The sequence below is a fragment of the Schistocerca nitens genome, chromosome 6 (genome assembly GCF_023898315.1).
Source record: "Schistocerca nitens isolate TAMUIC-IGC-003100 chromosome 6, iqSchNite1.1, whole genome shotgun sequence".
NCBI classification, from domain to species: Eukaryota; Metazoa; Arthropoda; class Insecta; order Orthoptera; family Acrididae; genus Schistocerca; species Schistocerca nitens.
Genome location: NC_064619.1, coordinates 309945335 through 309963670, shown reverse-complemented (window position 1 = coordinate 309963670; position 18336 = coordinate 309945335). Strand labels below are relative to the sequence as shown.

General features: G+C 41.9%; 1 protein-coding gene across 2 annotated transcripts in view; it reads right to left on the bottom strand.

The window, feature by feature from the left end:
• LOC126263653 (phosphatidylinositol glycan anchor biosynthesis class U protein) overlaps positions 1-17691 on the bottom strand; it is a 104900-nt gene extending 87209 nt beyond the window's left edge. The window contains exon 1 of one of the 2 annotated variants that reach the window (XM_049960756.1): positions 17373-17691. In XM_049960756.1, the coding sequence (XP_049816713.1) occupies positions 17373-17511 (139 nt within the window). In that variant the 5' untranslated portion in view covers positions 17512-17691. The remainder of the gene's footprint in view (positions 1-17372) is intronic. The other variant, XM_049960755.1, reaches the window with a different exon arrangement.
• Between the last annotated feature and the right edge of the window lie 645 nt (positions 17692-18336).

The window sequence follows — 18336 nt, the reverse complement described above, 5'->3', positions numbered from 1 at the left end:
AGCGCAGAGGCAGGAAGGACAGGACTTCTGGCAAACACAAAATCAAGCAGAAAGGGTGATGCAGGATTACATCTAATAATGAATAAGAAAACAGGAATGCAGGCAAGCTACTATGAACAGCATAAAGAATGCATTACCACAGGCATGAACAATATGAAGCCAACACCAACCCCAGTTGTACAAGTTTATCAGATTTATATGTGTACTAGCTCTGCATATGACAAAGAGATTGAGAGAATGTATGATAAGACATTATTGAGATAATTAAATTAGAGAGAAACTATATTGTAATGGAAGACTGTAATTCAATAGTAGAGAAACGAAGAGAAGGAAAAATAGAAAGTTAACGTGGATTGTGAAAAATACATTAAAAATGAGATGCTAAAAGTAGTAAATGAGTTTACCCATTTGGCAGTAAAATAACCTGATGGCCAAATTAGAGAGGATATAAAATGCAGACTGAAAAGAGGAATTTGTTAACAACAAATATAAAATTAAATGTTTCTCTCAGGCATTTGTCTTGAGTGTAGCGTAGTCTTGTATGTAAATGAAATTTGGACAATAAATAGCGCAAACAAGATGATAACAGAAGCTTTTCAGATGTAGTGCTAGAGGAGAGTGTCGAAAATTAGAATGGTAGAACAAATAACCAATGAAGAAGTACCGAACTGAATTGAAGAGGAGATAGGTTTATGGCACAACCTAACTAAAAGAAGGGATTTGTGCATTGTCCTCTAACCCAAAAATAATAATGGCAGAGATTTTTGCTGCCAGTAAACCATTGTTGTGTGTCACCTAAGAGCCTGCCACAAGCCTTATGACATAATGCTATGAGGTTAAGTCAATAATTATCCACGATTTAGTTGTATTTTTGTTTATTTTGGTAGTACTGTCATTTTACATTGAAGACACATGCTTTGTTTATTTGTTGTTATATCTTTGCAATTTTCAAGCTGCTAGGTTAGTTTCATTATCGCTGCCGTGCTGTTAATCATGGCTGTTCCACCTGTCTATTTGCACCAAAGAAGAGCAACTTTCAGTTATCCGTTTTTTGTAGTCAGAAGGCATATCAGGGGCCGAAATTCATCGAAGACTTTCGGCACAATACAGGAATAGTGTTTTGCCACAACAGAATGTCTACGAATAGATTGAGAATTTCCGAAATGGTCGCACAAGTATTACGCACGATGAAGGAGCTGGACGATCGTTCATCGCCACAAATTGAGCATTCACGTGAAATGATTCTCTTAGACAGATGATTAACTATTGACAAAGTAGCACATCGTCTGCAAATTAATCACAGTTCTGTTTACAAAAATCATCCACAACAGACCTGGATTTATGCAAGATGGGTCCCGAAACAACTCACACAGATGCACAAACAAATGCACTTGGACATCTGCAAAAAACATTTGGATCGCTATGGTAATGAAGAGGACAATTTCTTACACAGGATCATTACTCGTGACGAAACATGGATCCATCATTACAAGCCAGAGAGTAAACGGCGTTGTATGGAATGGAAACATCCAAATTCACCAAGCAAAAAAAAGTTCAAGACCCAACTGTCCACAGGAAAACAGATGCTTATGGTTTCTTGGGATGCACAAGGTCCAGTACTGGAACACTATGGGGAGAGGGGCACAACAATAAACAGCGTACATTACAGTGAGATGCTTACTGCCAGGCTAAAGCCTACAATTCGAATGAAACGCTGAGGATTGCTGTCATAAGGTGATGAGTTGTTGCACAATGCCTGTCTACATACTGCTGCCCACACTGCTGAAACGCTCCACAAACTCAGATCTGAAGTACTGCACCATCCTCCATACAGTCCCGATCTTGCCCTTTCTGACTATCACTTGTTTGGTCCACTCAAACAGGCATTAAGGTGCCATCAATTTCTATCAGACGAATCAGTGAAAGAAGTGGTGCATTCCTGGCTTGCAGCTCAACTGAGAACCTTCTTTTATGAGGGCATCAGGAAGCTTGTACAACATTGACCAAGTGTGTTGAAATACAAGGAGACTATGTCAAAAAATGACGTTCTTGTAAGTTTCCTATTTGATTGCAATAAAATTTTATAACTACTTTGCGGATAATAACTGACTTAACCTCGTACTTTGGAGGCTTCAGTGTCAATTCTGTTGCTTTTAGAGTCAACCAGCTTTCCGGTTAGCCTCTTAAGAGTGAATGGCCCTCCTTCTAGACCTTTCCACCAGAAATAATTTGAAACAGGTACTAGGAATCACCGAGTGTTATTAGAAATAAATGCGAAACATCAGATCACTTTGTCAGTTTTATAGTGTCACTGTAACATTAGAATTTACCGTTGTGACAATAGGTAACTAGATGTGCTGATCATTCCAAAAAAGGATGTGATGACAACTGGAGGAGGGATACTTTGATGGACGAGGAAACTGAAAATATAATAAAATTGGTTAGCACAGACTTGAACAAGGAGTCGGCATTGTCACCTGTGACTGGAACAGCAGACATAGCTGTAAAAAATAATGGCATCACCAAGGAAGGTAAATCCACTGATATTGTCACTAATGCATAACACATTGTAAGCAGCCAAGGTGAGATATACAGCAAACAGTGTTTCTGCTCTTATTCTAAATAACCACTTCATTCAGTCACACTTCTAATACTGGAATGTACACTACTCCTGTTTCCCTTGCTTCTAGAGAGTAAACATGACAGGGATCAATAGGAATATCTGATAGAAGCTGTTGTCTTTGACCAGTGACATAATGTTAATGGCTGCTGTGATATTACATTTTGGTGTGTATATTCGCAGCTTTGTTGTTAGTTGGTGAAGCCAATGAGTGTGAAAGTTAAAAAAAGTCCTGGTTGTGGTGCAGACTGATCAATAGCTTAGGCCATTTGAAAGAAATCAACTATGATATCACATTATAGTTGTCATATTGTTTACACAGTTGGTTGCACATTTCCTACTCACTGGTCAAAGCTGATGCCTTGTAAGGAATATTCCTTTTTATACACATGACAGTGCTTTGAACACAGTAAGGGTTCGCCTTGCCACATAATTCACCCAGATTTGGCTGATTCCAGTTGTGGCTCATTAATATTGTAGTCATCAGATACTACTTTTCTGTGTTTTGTGAAAAGCACATTTTATATTTCTGTAAATTTAAAGCAAGGCGCCAAACACTGCACTACTTTGAAACCTTATCAATGTCTAATTGAAAATTTGTGCAGTTTTTCTTCTTTTCTTTTCACTTGGTTATAAATAACTCAAACATCTTGACAAAGTTTGAAGTTACTATTAATATTGTCTGCCAGATCATTAATACAGAACAAGAATAAATATTGGTTGGATGGTTTGTGGGATTGAAGGGACCAGACTACTAGGGCCATTGGCCCCTTTTTCCGTGAACTTGAAGCACCCACAAAGAATAAGAAGAAACAATGGTGATGACAAGAGACGACTGAGACCAGAAAAAAGGAATTCAAATCACAAGTGTGACAGTGGTTGGCCGACCATAGAAACAAAAAAGGAAAAGCCAACCACCAAGATACTCACTAAAAACCCCAGTCTAAAATCGTAGGCCAAAGGCCAGACTCAACACAAAAAAAGGACAAACACTTAGATCAAGCGATAAAAACCCCCTCCACGAATAAAACTCAAAACTAAATTTGCCATCGCAACATCATCTGATGAAAGTGCAGGAAGCGTATTAGGCAGCACAAATGTCTGCCTGAGCAGAGTTAAAAGTGGGCAGTCCAACAAGATGCGGACCACTGTCAAAGCTGACCTGCAGCGACAAAGTTGGGTCCTCGCAGCGCAATAAATAGCTGTGTTTTATCCAGGTGTGGCCAATGCACAACCAGCACAGGACAACAGAGTCCTTGCGAGAGACCCGCAAGGAGGAGCGCCATGCACCGGTAGCCTCCTTGATGGCCCGAAGTTTGTTGGGTGAAAGAAGGGTGCGCCATTCTTCACCCCAGGTGCGAAGTACCTTCTGTCGCAAAACTGCCCTGAGGTCACTCTCTGAAAGGCCAATCTCCAAGGCTGGTGCTCCCACAGCCTGTTTGGCCAGCGTGTAAACACGTTCATTTCCCAGGATGCCAACATTACCCGGGGTCCATGCAAAGACCACAGAACGGCTGCAACAGGCAAGAGTATGGAGGGACTCCTGGATAGCCATCACCAGGTGAGAGCAAGGGAAACACTGGTCAATAGCTCGAAACTGCTCAGGAAGTCACTACAGATAACGAAGGACTCACCTGAGCAGGAGCGGATATGCTCCAGGGCGTGAGAGATGGCGACCAGCTCAGCAGTGAAAACACTGCAGCCAGCCGGCAATGAGTGTTGTTCATAATGATCCCCTAGGGTAAGAGCATAACCGACACGACCAGCATCCATCAAACCGTCAGTACAGACAACGTCAGAGCCTTGAAATGGGGCAAGGATTGAAAGAAAGTGGCAGCGGAGCGCCTCAGGAGGAACTGCGTCCTTGGGGCCTTGTGCCAAATCGAGCCAAAGGCATGGGCGAGGCGCACGCACCACGGGGTATACGCAGAGGGTCCTGGAAAAGAGGTGTAAGAGGGAAAACCTTAAGCCCAGAGAGAAGAGCTCTGACGCGAACTGCGATTGTGCACCCTGATCGGGGCCACCGTTCTGGAAGATGGACGACCGACTGAGGGGACAGGAGATGATAATTGGGATGCCCGGGCAAGGTACAAACATGTGTAGCATAAGCAGCCAGTAATTATTGGCGCTGGAACTGCAATGGAGGGACACCTGCCTCCACAAGTATGCTGTTAACAGGGCTTGTCCGTAAAGCTCCAGTGGTGAGTCAGATCCCGCTGTGAAGGATGGGGTCCAGCAACTGCAATATGGAAGGTGATGCCAAACCGTAAGCCAGGCTCCCATAATCTAGACGGGACTGAATTAACAGCTGGTACAGCCGTAGAAGGGTAGACCGATCGGCACCCCAGCTGGTGTGATTCAAGCAACGAAGAGCGTTAAGATGCCACCAGCATGTCTGTTTAAGCTGGCGAATATGAGGGAGCTAAGTCAACCGGGTAACAAAAACCCAATCCCAAAAACCAATGCGTCTCCACCACAGCTAGAGGTTCGCCATCAAGATAAAGCTGTGGCTCAGGGTGAACAGTGCATCGCTGGCAGCAATGCATAACAGGTCTTGGCAGCTGAAAACTGGAAGCCATGCGCTACAGCCCAAGACTGTGCCTTGCAGATAGCACCCTGCAGCTGCCATTCAGCAGCTGAAATGCCAGTGGAGCTGAAGTATAGGCAGAAGTCGCCAGCATACAAGGAAGCTGAGACAGACGTTCCCACTGCCACAGTGAGCCCATTAATTGCAATTAAAAAGAGGCAGATACTTAAAGACACACCCTTGCGGTATCCCATTCTCCTGAACTCAGGAGGCCGCAACTTTCACACGGAAGAAATGAAGTGACAGAAAATACTGTATGAAAATTGAGAGCGGACCCCGAAGACCCCAATCATGAAATGTAGAGAGGATGTGATGTCGTCATGTCATATTGTATGCCTTCCGCATGAAAAAAAATATGGCGACTGGATGCTGACGGTGGGCAAAGGCCGTACGGATGGCAGACTCCAGACACACCAGATTATCGGTGGCAGAGTGACCCTTATGGAACCCACCCCAAGACGGATCCAGAAGGCCGTGAGACTCAAGTAGCCAACTCAACCTCTGGCTCACCATGCGTTAGAGCAAGTTGCAAAGATTGGTGAGGCTAATGGGGCGGTAGCTGTCCACCTCCAGTGGGTTCTTGCCATGATTCAACACAGGGATTACGATGCTTTCCTGCCACTGCAATGGGAACTCACCCTCAACCCAGATACGGTTGTAAAGGTCTAGGAGGCATCGTTGGCAGTCCACTGAGAGGTGTTTCAGCATCTGACAGTGGATGCGATTTGGCCTGGGAGTCGTATCAGGGCAAGCAGCTAGGGCAGTTTGGAATTCCCACTTACTGAACGGAGCATTGCACGATTTAGGGTGGATGTTTATAAGATGATATTTGACTTTTTTGTGTTAGCTTCAGTCGTCTAGTGAAAGTATGATTCCATAATGCTGTTTCGTCGGCTGCAGAAATGTCCTGGTTCAATGCGTTTGCCTCATTTTTGGTGCTTCAAATACCATTTTTCCGAATGAGCTACCTTCTTGATGTTAATATAAAAAAGTAGTAGAATACCTCATTTTTGCTGGTCACTTGCAAATTATTATAACGGGGACCTGTACATTGTTCCACCTTCACACACCGAGTGTTCACTGCTGACTGACTACGGTCAAAGGAGACTCCAGCGTCAAAGACATTTCACACAACACACAAGCTTCCACTTGTAACCAGTCTCTTTGATATTATTCGTCACATCTACTAATATTAATCAATATATTGTCACTCTCGAACATATAAGCAAATTAGCATAAAATAAGGCAAATTACAATTCACAAAAAATATTCTGACAAAAATATAAGAAAACATTTACAACCTCCCTCATTAGATTTGGTATCGACAAATCCGGTAGAAAATAACACATCTCCCAGATCCATTACACACCCCACAGAGGGTTATGAGCGTTGAAGTCGCCCAGTAACAGAAAAGGTGGCAGCGCAGCCAGGACATGCTGCGGGACATCACCATCCAGTGGAAGATAGAGATTGCAGACAGTAACAGCCAGAGGCATCCACACCTGAACAGCGACAGCCTCTAAAGGTGTCTATAGAGGGACAGACTCGCTGTAAAGGGAGTGGAAGACACAGATGCAGACGCCACCAGATACCCTCTCATATGCTGCCCGGTTCCTATAATAACCCCGATAGCCACGAAGGGCGGGGGTTCACATCACCGGAAACCAAGCTTCTTGAAGAGCAATGCAGAGGAAAGAGTGAAGGCTGAGAAGTTGTCAGAGCTCAGCAAAATGGTGGAAAAAACCGCTGCAGTTCCACTGGAGGAAGACATTGTCCATGGCTGAGAAAGGTGTGAAGGGACCGGGGAGGCAGATTAGGCAGCTGGGTCACCTGCTGCCACCGATTGAGTACCTGTGGAGTGACATCCATTGTGTCCGAGAGTCCGGTGAGATCTAGGTCCTCAGCGGATGCCAGAATTTCTACCTCGCCCTCAGATGCAGAGCTTGTAGGTTGCGGTGGGGTGGGTGCCACCACAAGTTCCTTTGTCTTAGAGGTCTTCTTGAACTTTTCTCGCTGCTCCTTGGGTTTCAATGGCTGGAAGGGCTTCACCGATTCAGTCTTGGGGACGGAGGAGGATCGTGAAGCCCTACGACCAGCTGCTTGTAGGCACTTATGCCACTGCTGGGCATCATCCTTCCCACTTGTGGAAACCTGGGAAGGGAGGGGCCCAAGGGACCCCTTGGGAGCAAGAGGAGCCGAAGAAGTTGGACACTTATCCGGCTTAGAAGCGGGGACGGACTTCCCCAACGGGTGGGAGGGTGGTGGTCCAGAGGTAGGTGGTGCAGGAAACAGGGTGGGTAGTGCCCCCCATGGGCAAGGGGGCATGCGGAGTTGTAAGGCTTGGTGAGCTGACTTGAATTCACTGAACTGATGGGCCTATCACGGCTCTTGTAGCGGCGGCATATGAGGAAATCATTCACACAGGATGAAGTCATTCATATTTCCTCTTAGCCTCAGTATAGGTCAGTCGGTCCAGGGTCTTATATTCCACGATTTTCCGCTCTTTCTGCAAGATCCTGCAGCCTGGCGAGCAAGGTGAATGATGCTCTCTGCAGTTGACACAGATGGGAGGCAGGACGCATGGAGTATTGGGATGTGATGGGCGTCTGCAATCTTGACATGTGAGGCTGGAAGTACAGCGGGAAGACATATGGCCGAACTTCCAGCACTTAAAACACCGCATAAGGGGAGGGATATAGGGCTTGACATCACAGCAGTAGACCATCACCTTGACCTTCTTTGGTAATGTATCACCCTCGAAGGCCAAGATGAAGGCACCGGTAGCAATCAGATTATCCTTCGTACCCCGATGAACGTGCCAGACGAAATGAACTCCTGAACACTCTAAATTGGCGCACAGCTCATCATCAGACTGCATTAGGAGATGGTCCCTATGGAAAATAATACCCTGAACCATATTTAAACTCTTCGTCACTGGGCACAGGATGCCGTTTTTATCAATACTGACCCAGAGCACATTTTGGATAAGCCCTCCACCTCCCCAAACTTGTCCTCTAAATGCTCTACGAAGAATTGAGGCTTTGTCAACACGAAAGACTCCCCATCAGCTCTCCTATAAACTAGGAACTGGGGCGAATAAGTGTCACTGCCATCCTGAGCCTTATGCTCCTCCAACGGTGTGGCCAGGGAGGGGAATGATTTGGGATCGTATTTCTGAGTGTTAAATTGAGCTCAAGAACGCTTGGGGACTGCTGGCGGCTGGCCACCAGCAAGAGCTGATGTACCACGCTTCATTGCGGGTTATCCGCCTTGATGCCACCCACTCCGGCCAAGGGCCCTTCCCACGGTCACCACCCAGCCTCAGCAAGGGCCACCTGGTAGGATGGCCATTGCTGGGAGTCCCGATGCCCCAGGGAGATAGGCATCTACTCCTCGGCATACGCGGGGAGTTAACGGCGCAGGCATCAGCAGAGCGATCCCTGTGTTGTCAGGGGGCTACAACCAACAGGGTACATGGCGGCCCCACCACAATGGACTGGCTACCGTGATGGATATTAGGTGCAAGGAAGTTCATGGTTGTCGTCTCCGGAAAAAGCAACACTGCACAGTGCATGGTGAAAATCGCACCCAGGAATGTATCCTCGCCAAAGAGATGGAGAACGAGTGGGATGGCAATTTGACGACGAGAAATCTGGCTAAATGTCTCAATGCACCATGGACACAATGCACCATGTAAGGTGCCCTTCCCCAATTGGCTCGCTCTTCGGAAGAATCTGGAAATATGGAGGTCAAACCCGAGAGGGGACGATCACATATAGGCCGAAACGTTTGAGACTCCTTTTAGTCGCCTCTTACAAAAGGCAGGAATACTGCGGGCCTATTCTAAGCCCGGACCCGCAGGGGGGACAGAACAAGAATAGAAAGAGTCCCAACGCACCTCCCAGGCTAAGTCCAAAGTTACTGGACCGATGACCGTCGCAGTCTGGTCCCTTTAACCCCCACAAACCAACCAACCAACCAACCAAAGTTACTTCTAGATTTACAAATGATGGATCACTGGTGTATGCAATGTTCTAAAGGTTGCCAAAGTGTCATACTGAAGAGGGTCGTGGAAGACAGACCCTTATCAATGATGTTCTTGTGGAGGTGGAGAACTTCCACTCTGCAATTATGGATTGCAGCAACCATTTCTCACAGATATCATGATCCTTAACAAATGAGATGTGAAATGCTAAGTGTAGAAGTACTGATCCATGACAATGGTCACTCACACACAGCTCGGTGCACAATAAATGTTAAGGAGGAGTTCAAATGGAGTTTTTTGTTCATCCTCAGTACAGTCCTGATCCTGCTTTCGCGATTTCCATATTTTCTTGGATTTCCTCTTGCTAGCCTTTTCACAATGATGAAGAGCTGAAAATTATTGTCATACTGCACTGTTCCATTCCCAGGTGACACACTGACACAGCAATACAAAGGCTGATCCCATAAAATGACAAGCATCTAATGTCTGGTGGTAATTATGTCAAAAAATAGCTAAGCCGTACTTCTATATCTTCATTTGTACTGTAAAATTTGGAAATGGAGTTCAGCATTTCTATTTTTTCCTCTGGTACCTTAATTTCAATTCCTGCACCATCCACAAGTGCTTGGACATTAACTTTGGTGCCACTGACAGCTCTTTTTTGTGTCTGTGTGCATGTCAAGGCATTCTGAGTAATTACTGAAAAGAAAAGGAATCAAAGAGAGCAAGAGGCATCGAGTGCTATGCAGAATTAGGATTGGATTGGATTGTTTGGGGGGAGAGACCAAACAGCCAGGTCGTAGGTCTCATCGGATTAGGGAAGGATGGGGAAGGAAGTCGGCCGTGCCCTCTCAAAGGAACCATCTCGGCATTTGCCTGGAGTGATTTAGGGAAATCACGGAAAACCTAAATCAGGATGGCCGGACGTGGGAGCAGATTTAGGACTAGTCTAATTATGTTCTCAGAAAATTGCAATAATAATAAGAAGAGCTCCAGTCCTACATATTAGGCAAAACTGCAGAGCACTGGTAAAGAGAAACCCAGATTATGTATGTAATTATATCCTTGTATGAAACAACAAGCAGTATTGTTCTACAAAAACATATGAAGAACTGAGCGTATGTGGTAAAAAGATCCTCTTTAATTGCTAAGAAATATACCTCATTGCTACAACCAATCTTTTGTTAAATGATTTTTTTGTTATGATATTGAAACTTTCGACATATGTATCCCAAAATATTTTTTCTGTGCGTTTTCCTTTATGTATTATGTCAGAAGTGTTTCAAAGAGCAGCAGTTGGGCCAAATGAATTGGCATATAAATTTATTTTTCTGTTATTAGGAGGACTGGTCAGTGTTATCTCCTGTTTAATAATGCCTTTATTTCTCTTTCTGCGAATCCTATTTTCAACATCATTTTCTCCACAATTATACTTCTGTTTCTAATATGTGCCTGATAGCTTGCTTACCTGGAATTTAGTTGCTCTTAAGCAGCACAGTTCAAATAAAAATATTGCAGACATCCTTCTCTGTATTGAATTTTCAGATATTGTTGCTCAATAATGGTTTTTATTTCATAAGGGCATTTTTTTAGTACACTGTTGAACATGTAATCATCATTGGTGATTACGTTTCCGAGCAGGTCGATGCACTGTGTTACTATCTGATGTCAGAGTGAATCCATTTCTCGCTTGCTGACAAAATATTTAATTACAGGAATTAAGTGTGAGGGTCTTACTGCCTTTGCGTTTAGATTTAAATTGTTTGGCAGCATATTCTGCAAGAGTCATTCTGAGAATTTTGAATGCGATAAGGAAGCTATAAAATCTGAAAAGGGAAATGCAAAGGCTGGATTTAGGTGTAAATGAGGTCAGTGAAGTGAAATGGAAAGAAGATAAAACAACTTGCAGACAAATACGGGGTAATATGAACAATATCAGAAAATTGTACAATGGGAGGATCCGTTATAAATAAGAAAATAGGGCAAAGAGTGAACTATGGACAAAAGGTATGTGATATAACTATTCTCAACATAATCGGCGGCAAATCAATGCCAACAACTATAGTTCAGATATACATGATGCTGTTACAATACATTTATCGTTTTCCATGGATCCCTTGGAAAGGAGTCTCTCTGGGATGTGGAAAGAGTCAAAGGTGGGTTGGTTTTTTTTTTTAACTCAGATACATGGATACTGTTGTAAGTAGAAAATGAAACAGTGCACATGAGGAAAATGAACTGGTAACTCAGTAATAGAAAGGGAGATGAAAATCTAATAATCGTGGGAGACTGGAATGTTTGTTACACCTACATATATACTCTGCATGCTAATGTACAGTGAATTATTGAGAGCACTTCATAGCAATGTTATCAACTTTCTATCCTATTCCATTTGCAGAATAAAGGAGGAAAAACTGAATATCTACATCCCTCTGTGTTATTCTCATGATCACTACATGAGGTTGTGGCGATGGCAGCATAATGGACAGTCTTCTTCAAATACAAAGTCTCTAAATTTACCCAAGTGGTTTTTTGAACAACTACATTGTCTTTATTCCAATGATTTCTATTCAAGAAACAAGCATTTCTGTTACACTTTCATATGGGCTATACCAACCTATTACAATCCTAGAAGTGCATTTCCAAATTAGTTTGATGTCTATTGTCATACCTACTTGATAGGGGCTCCAAACATTAGAATACTATACTAGTATTCATCACACTGGCATCTTGAATGCAATTTCCTCTTCGGATGCCTTGCACTTTCCAGGAACCCTTCCTATAACTGTATGTCTTCCATTTGCCTTCCTTGTAACTTCTTTTACACAATCATCCCACTTCATAATGCTTCTTTTAAATAATGTTATGTTATGATGTACTCAAGATCTTCACCATTAATCTTGTAATTTGATTATATTGAATTCTACATCTTAGTTGTATGAATTATCTTACATTTGAAAAAAGCTGCCTTTCACTACACCGAGTAGAAATTTTGCCCATATGTCTGTGCAGTTCCTTATGATCATCCAGCTATTATACTTTCTTGAAGACAACAGCATCATCAGCAAACAATCTTATAATGTGGCCAATTTTATCTGATAAAATGTGACATAGGCTCAGAACATGTGAGGTCACATTATGCACCCTCCATGTTCATCGTATATAACTTTCATTTATGTAGAACATTAGCTCTCCAGAACAATATACTAGGTTCTATTCATCACATGTTCCTCAAGCTAACAGATATTCCAAATATTGTATCATGGGCAGTAGTCGACGATGTGGTACAATGTCTAACACCTTTCTAAAGTCTATGGAAACAGTTTGTGCCTGTTCACAAGAATCTATTGTTTGCAAAATGCCAGAAATGAATAAAACAAGCTATGTACCACATGAGGAGTTTCCTGAATTCATGCTCATTCTTCATGACAGCACTGGTTTCCTCCAGGAATTTCATGTCATCTACACTATAGGATGCTGCAACAGAGGTACATCAGTGACATCAGTCTGTCATTCAATAATCCAATCTTTTACCTTTTTCTACACAGGATTGATCTGCTTTATTTTCTAGCCATATGGGGCTATTTACCACTCAAAGAGATTCTTGGTAAATATGAAAAGGAGTTAATTCAGCTTATGTTCAACGTAAAATCTAATAAATTCCATCAAGGCCTGGCACACTGCTCCGTTTCAGTAATCTTAATTGTTTTTCAACACTGAAGGTGATAATGTAAATTTTGTGAATGTGTAGTAGTAAAATATTTGGTACAGTACTATCCTCATGCACAAATACACATTTTAAATGCAGTACTTTATATTTATGTCTCTTCTCTGATGTATTCGTTTACAACACCAGACAAACCCATGAGAGATTAAATGAAAAGTTTGGGCCCATTCATTGACTGTACATGTGACCAGATCTTCCTAGGGCTTTCTGATACAACTTTTGGCACAATGGCTGTGAAAATTATTGTGCAGTTAACACATTGCTATTCTTATGGATGAATGAGTTCCTATTTAAATTTCCTCTATCCACGTTCTTCCAGTCGGCACCATATTAGGAAAAACAATAGCATTATGGAAGAATCCATGCTCATTTGCACAAATGATAGAAGAAAGTCTTTTTGCATTCTCCTATCAATTCCAGAGGTAAAGAGGAATACTCAATAATAGTCTTTTAACCCTGAACTGTGATACAGGAAAACTTACAACAAACACTATAAATTACATGGTAGCTATAAAGTGATACCAGTGGCAATTTTTCCAAATGGGCTAAGTTACAGATCAAGTCGGTCACCACATCCACATTTTTTGCTATCACAGTCACTGCCTCCACCAACCCACAAGTAAACTGTCACATTCCAACATAACCAAGACCTCACGCAAAGCTACAGGTGAGTCTGTCATCACAAACAAGTTTTTTTACTTTCACATGTGTTGGCTTTGCCAACTAATGATCAACAGTGAAAATACACATCAATGTGACATCACAGCAACCACTAACATTATGTCACTAGTCAAAGCCAATACTATTACCGAATGTTCCTCTTGAGCCAATTTCAGCTAATAATTTTGCAAATATACTGTTGAAGGATCACAAGGCAAAGTGGTATACTTGGACAAGGTCCGCATATGTCAAGGTACCAGTGGGATTCCATTATGCCAAGACAGAGATAGCGAAATCAGATATTAGACTGTAATCACAGATGTTCTAAGTTATCTATGCCCGTACATACCAGACTGGGGTTGGCTGCTTAGTTATTTAAATATCCTATGGACCACAAGTGTCATCTCTTGTATTTTGTGGAGTGAATCATCTTTACATATCAACATGAATGTCTTAGGCTACCAGTCAGAGACTGTTCTAAGGAGTAGATTTAGTTGTCAATAACATTAAAAATAGGCCTACTTCAGTTTGTGTTTGAAGTTAATTTTATCTTCTATTAGATTCTTTCCATTAGGCCTACTGAGTAAGAGGCCAAGGATTTCTATGGCTGAATACATCACATTAACACCAAGTGATGGATAGAGTAAGTCATTTTTGTATGTACTATAGCATTTATGAATGTTGCTGTGGTTTTCAAACTGTAACTGGTTGGAGAAAGCAAACTTCGTAACTGAGTACATGTATTGCAAGGCTGCTGTCAGATGTTAGAGAGATGTCTAAAAGAGGCTCTAGAGTGGCCAACCCCTCTTATCCTTATTACCACTTCTACACACATATAACACTTTTCTTCCAGAATGGTGAGTTGCTCCAGAATATGATGCCATAAAATAATAGCAAATGAAAACAGGAAAAGTAAATTATTTTTCTGACATTTTCATCTCCAAAACGTGGTGCTATCCACAACACAGACATTGGAGAGCTTAGATGTTTAAGAAGTTCTGGAGGAACAGAAACCTCAAAAATGATTATTTAATAGAGAAGTTGAACAGGCAAATAGGCCTATAACTGCAAGAAATGTGATCATGAAGAACCTTTGGGTAACTGAAGAAATACAACAACTGACCAAAAAAAGAAGAAATAAATATACGTCCATAAAAAGGAACAGCAGAAAAAAGTAAAAGGAGGAAGGCTGAGTTTACCTGCTGACATCGAGATCATTAAGAGATGGAACATAAGCTCGGATTATGTCAGGCTGGGGAAGGATATCGGCTGTGCCTTTTCAAAGGAACCATCCCCGCATTTGCTGCAGTGATTTAGGGAAACCACAGAAAAGCTACAACTTGATGGCCGGACATGGGTCTGAACCATCGTCCTCCCAAATGAGAGTCCAGTGTGGTAACCACCAGCAAAAAATGGTATAACAGGAGTAGGAGTTGTGAATAGGAAGATAGGGCAAAGAGTGAATTACTGTGAACAGTTCATATCTCATCAGAACTGACAGCAAACCAACATCAACAATGACAGTTCAGTTATACATGCTGATGACGTAATCTGAAGGTGAATAGGAAAAGGACACTGAACGGGTAATTCAGTATGTACAGGGGGATGAAGATCCAATAGTCATGAGAAATTGGAATGTAATTGTAGTGAAAGGAGTAGAAGAAAATGTTACAGGAGAATATGGGCTCCGTTGCAGGAACGAGAGAGGAGAGGGGCTAATTGAGTTCTGCAATAAATTTCAGATGGTAATAGTGAATATACTCTGTTCAAGAATCGCAAGAGAAGGCTGAAGTTAGAGAGACGAGTCAGGAAGAATCAATGTCAAAGCCTTCAGTGAAATTAAAAGCAAGTGTAGCAAAATTAAGAGTGCAATGGGAATTCCACTGTTAAATGCAAAGGAGAGGGCAGATAGGTGGAAAGAGAACACAGAGGGCCTCTATGAGGGGGAGAACTTGACTGATGACATGATGAAAAAGGAAACAGGAGTCAACAGAGGAGAGAGAATGGATCCAATATTAGAACCAGAACTTAAAAGAACTTTGGACAACTTAGGATCAAACAAGGCAGAAGGGAAAAAACAACATTCCATCGGAATTTCAAAAATCACTGGGGAAAGTGGCAACAACACAATTATTCACATTTCTGTGTACATCGAATGAGACTGGCGATATACCACTTTCAAAATAACATTATACACACAATTCCGATGATAGCAAGAGCCAACAAGTGTGAGTTTTACTGCACAAGCGGCTTGACAGCTCATGTGTCAAGGTTGCTGACAAGAGTAATATACAGAATGGAAAAGGAAATTGAGGAACTGTTACACGATGATCACTTGGATTTTACAAAAGATAAAGGTACCAAAAAGGCAGTTCTGATATTGGGGTTGACAACGGAAAACACGACATATTTATAGGATTTGTCGAACTGGAAAAAGTGTTCGACACTGTCAAATGGTGCAACGTGTTCAGTAATGATGCAGAGTAGGATGAAGTTTAAGAGACAAGTCAGGAAGAATTGTGCAAAGAAGTGGGATACAGAAGTACAATTGTGGGTAAAATAGGGGTAAGCTACAGGGAATGATGGGAATATGCAATGTGTACAAGAACCAAGAGGGAACAATATGGGTGGAATACCAAGAACGAAGTACTCAAATTAAATGGTGTAAGATATGGATGTAGTCTTTTGCCTCCACTATTCAATATGTACATCAAAGATGCAATGACACAAATAAAAGAAATGTTCAAGAATGGGATTAAAATTCAGGATGAAAGGATATCAACAATAAGATTCGCTGATGACAGTGATATCCTAAGTGAAAGTGAAGAAGAATCATAGGATGTGTTGAATGGAATGAACAGTGTACTGAATACAGAATATGGATTGAGAGTAAATTAAAAACTTACCAGAATTGGGGATCACGAAGTAGACAAAGTTAAGGAATTCTGCCACCAACGCGGCGAAATAACGAATCATGGAAGGAGTAAGGATGGCATAAAAGGCAGATCATTGGCAAAAAGGGCATTCCTAGCACAGAGAAGTCTGCTAGTATAAAAATACGACTTAAATTGTGAAAGAAGCATCTCAGAATGTACGTTTGGAGCAGAGCATTGTATGGTAGTGAAATGTGGACTGTGGACAAACCAGAAGAGAAGCGAAGCATTAGAGATGCGGTGTTGCAGAAGACTGTTGAAAATCAGACGGACTGATAACGTAGGGAATGAGGAGATTCTCTGTCAAGTTGGCGATGAAAGGAATACACGGAAAACACCGACAAGAAGAAGGATAGGTTGATAGAACACGTGTTAAGACATCAGGGATTAACTTCTATGGTACTAGAGGGAGCTGTAGAGAGTAAAAACTGTAGAGGAAGACGGATATTGGAATACATCCAACAAATAATTGAGTGCGTCGGTTGCAGTTGCTTCTCTGAGATGAAAATGCTGGCCCAGGTGAGAAATTAGTGGCAGGCCACATCAAACCGGTTAGAAGATGTACAAAACGCGCTCCGTTACGTTGTCAACAGGGTAACCTCTAAACTGATTTACGGACAAATTTTAAAAACAGCTCTCTTCACACCCAGGGAATAGCTTTTATTATGTTTCACTTACTACGCTATTAAAACTTTTCTGACAACAGTACTTTTTGTCCACAACACATTTTTCGTTATTTTTAAAACAGCATAGTGCAAATACTTGCACAACTTACCAGTATAAGTGATAATATCGACTAGTATTTTTTCAGAAATATTAATTACACAGGGCCAATAGTCTTCAATTCCATTTGAGCTTACCTTTCTTCCACGAGTTCAGAGGCGTTGATATCTCAACACGGTCTGCAATTATTTGCCTATAATCTGAATTTAAAAACCAAAATCTTATAGCTCCAGCTACAGTATACACCACTAATGTTGAAATTTTTAAAATATCCATAGGAAAACAGTACCCTGCTTTGAGTAGCAGGAAACCATACAATGTGTCCTACAACCTTCAAAGCCGACTGATAAACGTTTAAACCCAATCATTTAATCGCAAACAAACACTACATTCTACACGCCCTCCATAACCAAAGATGTCAAATCAAAACAACAAATGGGCGTAACAAAGTAACATCGACGCGCTCAACGATACAAACACGATCTAACTCATGTACTTAACCAACAGCGCTGCCAGATGCATTCGCGTCGAACATGATTATTATTTCCTCACCTGGCGGGTAGATTACCGGTGTAAAATCACATTATGGAGCCCTAGAAAATTCTTATTATATTCATACTCTAAGTATACAGTATTTCATAGTGGATTTATGTACGGTGCTAAACAGCTGAGTTAATGCAGGTTCCCTGCATTCTTACCAATACAGACAGAGGCTGTGCCACTTTATTCAGGGCCCCCTGAGGTGCAACTCGTTACTAGTAGTTGCCATGTTTCTGAACATCATTCTACGGTAGTTCTGAAAGTTTGCACGCTACTACGCACTGTAACATCTCCGAAATGTCATGAACATCAAATTTGCAACCTTTTTTTTGTGACTGAAAACTTACTTCGTGGTTCGAAGGTATGGTCGATTACGTCCTTTTCTGTACGATTTAGTTCGTGATAGTTGCAATAGCTCTACTCCAACAACTGTTTCTGTTGTTGCAATGCAAAGCAAAAAGTAGAAATTACTCTTTGAATCAATCTTGGTATCATTTTATATGTGCACGATCAATTTTCAAAGCTTGGATCTACAACATATTTTAAATTATAACTTCCGAT